General features: G+C 36.3%; 1 protein-coding gene across 1 annotated transcript; it reads right to left on the bottom strand.

The window, feature by feature from the left end:
- Positions 1 to 629: 629 nt before the first annotated feature.
- On the bottom strand, positions 630 to 3020 carry LOC104098651 (purine permease 3-like). The gene is made up of 2 exons (XM_009605435.4): positions 2094 to 3020; positions 630 to 1159 (listed from the first exon to the last, which is right to left on the bottom strand). Exons 1-2 carry the CDS (start codon positions 2802 to 2804, stop codon positions 812 to 814), a joined length of 1059 nt encoding a protein of 352 aa, XP_009603730.1. The 5' UTR covers positions 2805 to 3020; the 3' UTR covers positions 630 to 811.
- Between the last annotated feature and the right edge of the window lie 7672 nt (positions 3021 to 10692).

Raw genomic sequence — 10692 nt, 5'->3', positions numbered from 1 at the left:
CAATTTGTACTAAATTTTGCAGACAAGTTTGAAATAGCAAAACGGACCTGTACCAAATCCCAAAATAAAAATCCGAATCCGGTAGCCATAAAGTCAACCTATAATCAAACCTAGGAAATTTTCAAATCCTAAAGTTACTAGCTTTCGGCAAAACAAGTCAAATCAACTTAGGGACTTCCGAATTCACTTACGGGCATATGGCCAAATCCAAAATTATGATACCGATCCGGGGTCATTTACACAAAATATTGACCGTATTCAACCCAATTTATTTTTAAAGTCAAAAATCATGTTTTTTTCAATTTTTTACGTAAAACCTTTCCGAAAAAAGGAACAGACTGCGCACACAAATCGAAAAATATTAAATTGAGCTAATAGAGGTCACGGAATACGAAAATAAGGGCTAGTACTCAAAACTATCTATCGGGTCGTCACAATAAATGTAAGTCATAATACATCATATGAAGCTACTCAAAGTCTCAAACTACCGAACAGAATGTTAAAGCTCAAAACGACCGATCGAGTAAATACAATTAGTTAAGCAATAGGGGTATCCATGAAACTCTTTTTCTTTAGTTAGTATTTAATTATGGTGTCATAAATTGTAACATTGAATTAGTCATGAAAAATGAGTAATTATTGGCAACCGCAATTCTTTCAAGTGTTGTATTATAAAATTAAGAGGAACATCAGAAATTTCGAAGAAAGAGACCCTTTCACAAACATAATGAAAGTAGCAATGAAAGGGCAACGACATATATTATTTCTACAAAAAAAAAAAATTTTGTGTCTGTATAGCCATGATAGTAAATCAAACAGACTCGGTGTGCATTGTTGTCGTTTCGATTTCTGGACTTTTATTCTTCTGCTTCTTTGTTTGTCTGAACTCTCCGTAAAAGTATGAGACGAAACCCCAAAGAGAAAGAAAAAGAGCAAGGCCTTTTTCACCTGAAAAATTTTCTCTATAAAAAACTACAGCTAATACTTCAGTAACAGGAAGTAAAACTGCGATCATAACCCCGGACATCAAAGAAGAAGAGCAGTAAATGACTCCAATAACACCCACAAAGAAGCATTGCCAAATAATGGCAGTCCATATTACCACTGTATAATATCTAGCTTCTCCGAGGTTAAATTGTTTTGCCTCCCTTGATATTGCCTGCAAATTTGATCAATATATTAATCCTTACTTTTTAAAGAGATTGTCTATAGCTAAAAACAAAATTGAATCCAGTACTACCTAGTTTTCACATATTTTTGACATATCCAAATTAAATATAACGCGTCATATATATAAAAAAATGTCTCAGTCTATCCAAACCCACGATATTGATGTATGTCAAATTTAAAAAATGTAACAAGATAGTCAATGGAATATGAATAATTTTGCGTTTCGAGCTGGTTTCTTCTTTAGTGTCCCACTGCTAAAGTCAAACTCACAACTCATCACAAGCTTTTGTTGTTTAAGATTTAAAAAAAAACTTAAGGAAATTGAAATTAGAAGAAATAAACGAAAAAAGAAAAGAAAAACCAAAAACAAATGAAGTTTCCAACGAGTATAAGAAATCCTAAAAGATGGATTATTGATCGTTGGTAAACGCCAATACATCACCAAAAGAGAAGTTGATAGACTGGTCATTTAAAGGCCTTATGTATCTGATGGTAATTAATACCAAACGAGAGAAATATGATTCTCTCTTTTTCAAGTTATGTGAAGTAATTTGTCTTGACAGGAACTTTAAAATAAAAAAATAAATTTATGAAACTAAGGTCTTCACGTGTTATGTCTTTAAGACTTTTCAAACTTAGCTTGTAATGTAATTTTAAACTTGCATATGGTTATAAAAAATTTCTTATTAGGCTAAAACGAAATGTTAAAGTAAAATACCTTCAAATGCATAAATATGTCTTTTATTTGAAAAGGACCAATACAAAAAAAGTTTTAAATTATTTACCGTTACACTATAAAGTTCTTTTTTCAGGTTATCAAACTAATGTATCATAAAATTAAACGATAATTATCTTGTAAATGACTTGACTGTGTAAATATTTTTAATAAAATGTTGCATAGAAATTAAACCCACAAAAAGTACCTGAAAATCGTTATTAATGATCATTCCTACGGTGCAAAAAGCAGTAGCAGCAAAACACATAACCATCTGAATCTCCAATACCAACGTAGCAGTAATGGCTTGTTTTGCTTTCAAGTAAATCAACTCAATACAAGGCAAAATGACTCCATACAAAGCTGCCGCCAGAAGTGTCATCATAAAACCAAGAATATAGGCTTTACTTGTCACACCTTCTGGTCGATCACCATTAGATCGAACACCCAATAAAACAGCACCAACTGTCAATAAAACCACCGCATTGATGGAGTAGGGTGTGAACTTTAACTTTACTATAAAGAAAGCACCTACTGCCGTGAAGGCAAGTTGAGCAGCAAGAAGAAGTGAAGAGGTTGACACAGGGAGTTTTGACCCGCCCCACGAATAAAGAAAATCGTCAAGACCAGTTACAAGGCCAATGATGAATGATGCAATGAAAATTCGGGGTGTTATAAAGTAAAACTTGGCATTAGAGCCTTCGATTTTTCGACGATAAAAGTATAGGATGGCAAGAGGTATAAGGGTGAGTGGCCATCCAGCAGTTTGTAACCAACTACTGAGCCATACTCTTGAACCTCCCTCGACATAATATAGACGCATCATTAGAGGGCCACCACAGATACCAACGGCGAGTATAAGACAGTTAATCAACAGTAGGATTCTCCTCATGTTGGTGCTTAAACCTTTATGTTCCATATTAATTTTCAAGAGATTTGGATGCTAAGTTGGAGTATTCTGCTGCTCAGGCTGAATGGTCTTCTTCTCCAAAGGTTTGGATTTTTGGACCTCTTGCAGTGATGAGATTTGTAGTCGGCTATTTATAATGGAGGAATAACTAAGTATATTCCCACTATTTGTTTCACGACATGGAGTAGGCCCACTTTAATGACCTTTTGGAGTTGCTTGGCGAGCTCTAACAGTTAAAAAATATATAAGAGCAAAGACTAAATTAAACAAGCAACGATTATGAGTAACTTTGTTATTATAATTGCAGCATTGAATTTCTGAAAACACTAGTACGCCAACCATGGACGGTGCCGCGTAAATAGTCATAACCACGCTACTGGTTGGTATAGTATTTTGCATTTCCACGTGTGAAGAGAAAAATATGGATTAATAAACTTAACAAGGAAGGGACAAACGTGGGTTTTAGTTAAGAATTGAATAATTATTAGTAGCCACCCATATGACAATTTTGTTTAATTAAATGATTATGAGTAGTCAACTTTGGTCTTCTGTCTTCCCCACTCCCCCATCTCCGACTAACATGGAGTTGGAGGGACGCGCGACAATGATTAGACTTGACTCCTTTCAAATTCTTTTTCCTATATTTATCGGAGCATTGACGAAGCATTTCTAAGGGGAGTCAAAATATAAATAAGTAAGCATATGAAAAAATTAAGGAGAGTCAACACATATTATATATAAATAAAAAATAAAATATTTAACCTATCAAAAGATATAGTCAACACATAATAATATTTACGCGGTATAATTTTTCGAAAAAGGTGTGTCAGTTGACTCTCCTCGCTAATGAGTGGCTCCACCATTGTATCAGAGTATCATCTCGTCAAGTAGGGATGTTTAAATAAAAGACCAAAATTTAGTTCGAGATAACAAAGGGATGCAAGTTTAAATAGTCATTAAGTTGTTTTGCCTTTAAAAACTATACATGAAATTTACTTTTAAACCGTCGTTTCGAATATTTCATTTATAAAATAAAATGGCATGACCAAATTAGTATTTTGTCATGCCCCGAAACTGGGCGGGACATGATTGGCACCCAACCCTTATTACCATTAGTGAACCCTGTTCTAGCTAACTGATGGTCTAAACTTATTTCAATAATAAAACTAATAACAATAAAATCTTTATTAAATTCTGGCAGACAAACCAAATATAAGTTTAATTTCAAACCATCTAGAACACCAACCCACTGCCAAGTAATGAGCTTTTACTGATCTGAGCACATGAAACTTTGGGGTATTCTCATGGGAATAATGTATGTCTAAAATAAATAAAGGCATAAGAAAGATATGCTAACGCTGGAATGAATCTATGAAGCCTGCACTCTAAGTCTAGGAAACTTGCCTCGACCTATGTACCTTGTCACCTGCGAAACTCATCATGTGATAGGTTCAAACGAGCTAAGTACTTACAAGATACCCAGCAAGTCCGGTTGACCACCCATAAGGAGAGTGTCATACCTTCTTTTTCCCGTGGATTGTGGAACGAAAGAAATTTTTCCAATTAAAGTAAAATTATTTGAAAAGGGATTCATTTATTTATTTTAAAGGAGTCATCGCCTGAAATTATTTATTTATGGTGTTTCAAGTTACCATTTATTTTAAAATCCCAATTCAAGAAAATTTGACTCTATTTATAGTCCGCAAAATACAAGATGGGGTAAGGAATTCTGTTAATCCGGAAGAAGGTATGAGGCACTACCGGATTCTGTGGTTTTAGCATTTTTGCTTAACAAATTACACTTGGCTTAATTATCCAGATTATTACATATTTTAAAATCTTTTATGCATTTTTCACCTTTTACCGCTTTTAATCATATATTTTATGTAATTATGGAATTCTATTTGAAAAACGTCATGATATCGTACACTTGTTATTTTATACATATTGCAAATTATGCCACGCGAACGTACCCGTGATTTATAACATGTTTATTATTGGCGAAACATAAACAGACCATTTAAGTTGTCCTTAACGATCAGACAAACACTTCAACAAATCTCTTTCTATTTTGGCACTTCAAGTGGCTATCAAGTGTATCAAATAAATACGTGACCTAGTCAGCCCATCTCGTGTGTGACGCCCAGTCTTAAACGCACATAACCTACCCATCAAGTAAATCGGACTTATATGTTTTAGAATTAATTTGAAATGGGCCCCAAAATTCCAACACCTTCTTCCAACCCTTGAAGAACCAGTAAGATTCACGTTAGCAACACAAATATTTCCAGCAGATTAAATCCATTCATCAATCAAATTTTTTTAAACTCATAACTCATGAAATCCCAATAGAATTACTTCATCCATCCACTTTAAAAATAATTAAAACCTAGTTACTCGAATCAAGTAATTAACTGGACACTAATTCAAAGAACATTTACCCAAAAATTTAGAAAACTCCAGGAAGAATAATGCTTTAAGCCCAAGTTCTGAATCAACAAAATAAGAGAGAGAAGACTGAAATGAGATGGTGTTGGGATGGGGGATGTGTGTGTGGGGGGGGGGGGGGAGGGAGAAGAGGTCCTGTTTTTGAGAAGAAGGGATGGGAGAAGATTTAGTTTCTTTGGTTCCACTGCATTTCTTTCGCCTCTTTCAATTGACTGCTGCATTGCTCCGATGTAAATATTGCTTGTGAGTTTTACCCCAGTACTAAACCCCTTCTCTGTCTATTCTTTTCTTATTCTTCATCTTTTTTCCTTATTTCTATTGGGTCTTTGATTTGCCGTTTCGTTGATTGCTTTTATCTTCATCTGAATTCTACTTCAACTTCAACTATCAAAGCGGGGATCTTTATTTGGTTATTTATAAAAGAAGAAAAAATAGGGACGAAAGGAAGGGGGAAGTCAAAAAGAGAATGAACAAGAATATGGGGGGGTGTAATAAGGAAGAGGATGAATGGGAGGGGAAACCGTGGTCTTAGATTTTTTTTAAGCAAATCCACTAGGCTATGTGCCTAGGGATATTTTTATTTTATTTTATATATATCTAACAAATAAAACAACAAATATCAGGAGGTCATACAAAATGCAAGAAATAAACTTTGATACCTACATAGACCCTATTATCAAAGGTTAGTGAGATACTCAGCAATGATAGTACATGATGGATTCTAATGTATTTACTAATAATAAAAAGTAGCCATTGAAGCCCATTACATTTGAGATCGAAATCTGTTTGTCGCTGCTTACATAAATAACCACTTTCCTTTTGGGAGATGCTGACCACTGTCCAAATTATGGTGGTATCAAACTCCCTCTCTCGTGATTGCAATCTCTTTTCTAGTGCCTTTCCATTCCATTTACTCAATATCTCCTCCCAGTAACTTTTGTATATGTAATAATTACATGTGCCACGTAACATTTTGATTAAATGCACTGTCCAACCATGTATGAGTACAATGTTTCTGCTGACATTTTTGCATGCTTTCCTTCTTCTTTCTGTTATAACCTTTGCATGTATACCATCCTGGGTTGACATACTAGCGTGTTGCATTGAGATTTCAGCCCAGTTTGTATCAAATGTGCCCGAAATGTCTCACCAAAAAAGGTGTAGCGAGTGTATTGTCCAGACCTGCACAGACCTACTACTTTTGTATTCCATTTCGTGTGACCTCTAACTGAGTCTTGTTGGACCTTTGTATGATGTTATTTTTGGGATATAGAGTTAATGAAATGCACTGAGGTTTTAGTCCACAATGCACTCATCGATCCCCTTTTTGAGCACCAAAATCCCACATCATAACTGATTATCGTGCACCTAGGCATTAGGTGTTCCTCCTGAGTGTTTCTCCTGGTGTGAAAGGTAAGCTGCCTTTTATTCATGTCCATCATTTGACAGTTGCAGCTTACATTCTGGGGCAGTGATTGATATGTGCAACAAGCAAAGAATTCCAGTTTAATCCATTTAAGATCACCCTGCCCATTTTCCTCCTTAGCCTTCATGCTTATGCTTACTATTGATCTTTCTCCAAGGGAATGAGCAGTAGGTGCTAATACCACCCTTTGGAGTCGTATCAATAAGTAAGGTATGTTCACAGTAATGTTTCCTGCAAAAAATAAACCTCCGTTAGTGTAAAAAAGCATCACCATGCTCATCTCCATAAGGATTTGAACATGGCAAGTGAGTGTGTGATCTCCAGCAGAACCAAATGCACCCTCTGTAGTTTCTTTTATGAGGGCTTCGTGTACATTCCAGTGCAGTTCTGCATATATTTTTGCCTGGATCCCTGTATGTAATGTTGAGGTAATGAAATGCATGAACAACACACCTCTTGATCCCATATTTACAAGCCCATACTGCATACTTCTGGACAGCATGTTCTTGCATTTCCAGTTTGGGGCAACCCTATTGTGTAGCTCATAATAAAAGCTACTGGAATTCACCATAGGGTCTGGGACATCAGTGTGTATTGTATGGAGGTTTGACCTTCGATGTATGAAGGCATTGCTCAATATGCTGCACCTTAACGTCCTCTTTAGGTCCTCCACTTCCATGCTTATGCTTACCATAATTACTCCTTCAAGGGAATGAGCACTAGGCGCTGATACCATCCATTGAAGTCGTAATATATGGTAAGGCATGGAGACAGTAGCTTCTCCTGCAAAAAAAAATGATTAGTGAAAAAATTGATCATCATATTCTCCTCCCAAGGGATTTGAACATAGTGATCCAGTGTACTCTCCAACTCCCACCACTTCCTTTCCTCCTCACTCCTTAATTCTTGGCAACCTTTACCCTCAAGTAGGTTGTCCTCGTTCACTATCCTCCTCCCTTGAATATCCAGTTGCCAGAATTCTTCACATTCTATATCACCAAAATCTAGAACATAATTAGCAAGATGGTCAGCCAGTTTGTTCCCTTCTCTATATATGTGTGACACTTTATTGATGCACCCTTCCAACAGATGCATAATCTCCTCCACCTGATCAGCAATACACCATGGTGGCTTCCAAGATCCATCAATACTGTTCTTTAGTAGCATCGAGTTTGTTTGGATCCATACTTGAGAGTACTGTTGGAACATGCAGAACCTCAATGCTTCTACAATTGCCTCTCTTTCTATATTTATAGCCTCATTTATTTATTTTTCTACTGCATAACATACATCTCCAGTTTCATTCCTTACATAATATCCAATTGCACTCCTTCCTGGATTCCCTCTAGATCTACCGTCCATATTAACTTTAATCCAACCCTCCCCTGGCAACTCCCAGAAAACATTGTCAACCTTTAATCGTGGGGTATAATTTTCCATCATCAATAGTAACTCCTACCACCTATGGGGAACATTATGCACTCCTGGCTTTCTTACTTATACAAGGGCTTGAAGAGGGGATGAAACTTGATAGATCACTTGACTAGTTGTGACTGCCTCCCCATACTTTATGCTATTTCTTCTCTTCCATAATTCCCATACAATACAAGAAGGCAAAGCCTATATAATAGGCTTAAGTTTAGGACAGACCTTGGCAGTCCAACATATAGTGATGGCTTGATGCATTGTCAGCCCCTCCATAGAAATACCTACCCTCGATAGGAAGTATTTCCAAACAATGCTTGCAGTAACAGACGTGAAGAACAAATAATGCAGAGTTTCTTCCTTAGGTTGTGCACAACACTAGCATTTTGAAGGCATGAAATATCCCAGTCTTCTCATGAAATCATCAAGAGGCAATTTTGCCTTCCAAACCTTTCACATAAAGAATGAGATTTTGAAAGGTAAGCCCTTCACCCAAATCATCTTATAAGCTATTCTTGTTTTATCTCTCCTTCTCAGATAATCCCAAGGAGTTTTAACACTGAAATACCCTTGAGTTTCCAGCATCCAATAAGGCATATCTAAGACATCATGCATAGGAGGAGGCTTAAGTTTTTCCACAATATGTAGTGCATATTCCTCAGGTAAAATCTCCAGTAATCTGTCTACATTCCATGCACCCTCCTCTACCACATCATATACATTATGAATTAATTCATCTATCCCAAAATCTTGATAAACAATGAAGTACAGAGCTCCTAATCCCGTCCAGTTGTCATACCAAAAGAGGGAAGATCCTATCTTTGGATGCCACATAATTTGATGTTCAATTAAATCCATGCACTCCAACATCTTCCTCCATGCATGTGACCATCTCCTCCATGGAACTATCACAACATTAAGTTTCTCGCAATACTTTTGGCTCATAAATGCGCTCCAAAGACTTGGCTTAGTTCGAAAGTTCCACCACAGTTTGCAGAATAAAGCTTTAGACACATCGTGCAATGATCTAAAACCAATTCTACCCTCTTCACATGGCATACATAATGTGTTTCGAGATGCCCAATGTCTATTATTTCCTCCTATAGAACTGCTCCAGAAAAACTGTGCAAATTTCTTGTGCAACTTGTTTATAACATATTTAGGAGGATTCATAGTTGAGAGTAGGTGGATGGGAATGCTCTGAATCACATGAGCAATCAACACTGATCTACCACCTATAGAGAGTAGCTTGCCCTTCAATGCTTGCAATTTATCCAGTACCTTAGTAATTAAACCTTGATAATAATCCATCCTCCTCCTGGAATAGAAAATAGGGCAACTTAAGTAAGTGAATGGAAATTCCTTCCTTTTAATCCCAGTGATCCTTTCCACCTTTGTATCCACCTCCATGCTTGTAGAATGGTGTATATATACAACAAACTTACTCTTGTTCATCAACTGGCTAGATGCAACTTCATAGGCACTCAAAACTTCCATTACTAATTGCAGTGAAGTAGCATCAGATGAAGAAAAAATAATGGTGTCGTCTACATATGCCAAATGATTTATTTTAGGACTCCACTTAGGGAAGCCAAAACCACAAAAATATAGATTCAAATGTAAAACATTTAGGCCCCTCGACATTGCCTCAGCAGTTAGAATGAATAGTGTAGGTGACAATGGATCCCCTTGCTTGACACCCCTTGTAGATTTGAAAGAACCATGAGCCTGTCCATTGATGAGTACTGATTCTAGTTGTTTGATACAATTCCAAACACCCACCCTATAAATCTCGCACAAAATCCCATCTTCCTAAGTACTTTGGTCAGAAAAATTCAAGACAACCTATCATATGCTTTTGTCATGTCGAGCTTAATTACTATATTTGGTCCAGCTTTAGTTCTGAGCCTAATGTCAGTAATAATCTCCTGTGTAAGAAGCACATTTTCTACAATGCTCCTCCCTTTCACAAATCATGCTTGTTCCTCATAAATAAGGTTAGGAAGTAACCCCACTAGCCTCTCATGAATCACTCTTGAGATGATTTTATTTGTAAAATTGCTAAGGCTTATAGGCCTCATATCCGAGAATGTTGTCACCTCTTTTTTCTTAGGTAGAAGAACCAGATTTGTGTGTGTCATATATTATGGTAATTCTTGGCCATTGAATATGATCTAGCAATATCAAATAAATCATCTCCAATTATGTTCCAACAAGAGTGATAAAAACTACCTATGAATCTTCTTTTGTTGGCTGCCTAATCAGATCTGTATTCTGCTCTATGTTAACCAACCTAGGTACATGATATATGATACCAAATAATGTAGGGACTGTTGTTTCACTAAATTGATCTTCAAAAAATTTAATTGCTTCAACACCCATCTCTGTATCTTCTTCAATCCAGGTACCTTGACTGTTTTGAATCCTCTTGAGCTGTAATCTCTTCCTTCGACCATTGACTTGAGCATGAAAGACCTTAGTGTTCCTATCACCATCTTTGAACCAAGCCATTCCTGATTTTTATTTCCATAATTCTTCCTCCAAAGCAAGGAATCTGATCAGCTCTACCTGAACTTTTTGTAATCTCTCTCTATTCAT

The sequence above is a fragment of the Nicotiana tomentosiformis genome, chromosome 5 (assembly GCF_000390325.3).
Source record: "Nicotiana tomentosiformis chromosome 5, ASM39032v3, whole genome shotgun sequence".
NCBI classification, from domain to species: Eukaryota; Viridiplantae; Streptophyta; class Magnoliopsida; order Solanales; family Solanaceae; genus Nicotiana; species Nicotiana tomentosiformis.
This window is presented reverse-complemented; position numbering and strand designations above follow the sequence as displayed.

Coding starts and splice junctions, on each gene's coding strand:
- LOC104098651 (XM_009605435.4), bottom strand. CDS start 2,804: ATGGAACATAAAGGTTTAAGCACCAACATGAGGAGAATCCTACTGTTG. Junction 1,160..2,093: donor TCATTAATAACGATTTTCAG/GTACTTTTTGTG, acceptor TCAAATTTGCAG/GCAATATCAAGGGAGGCAAA.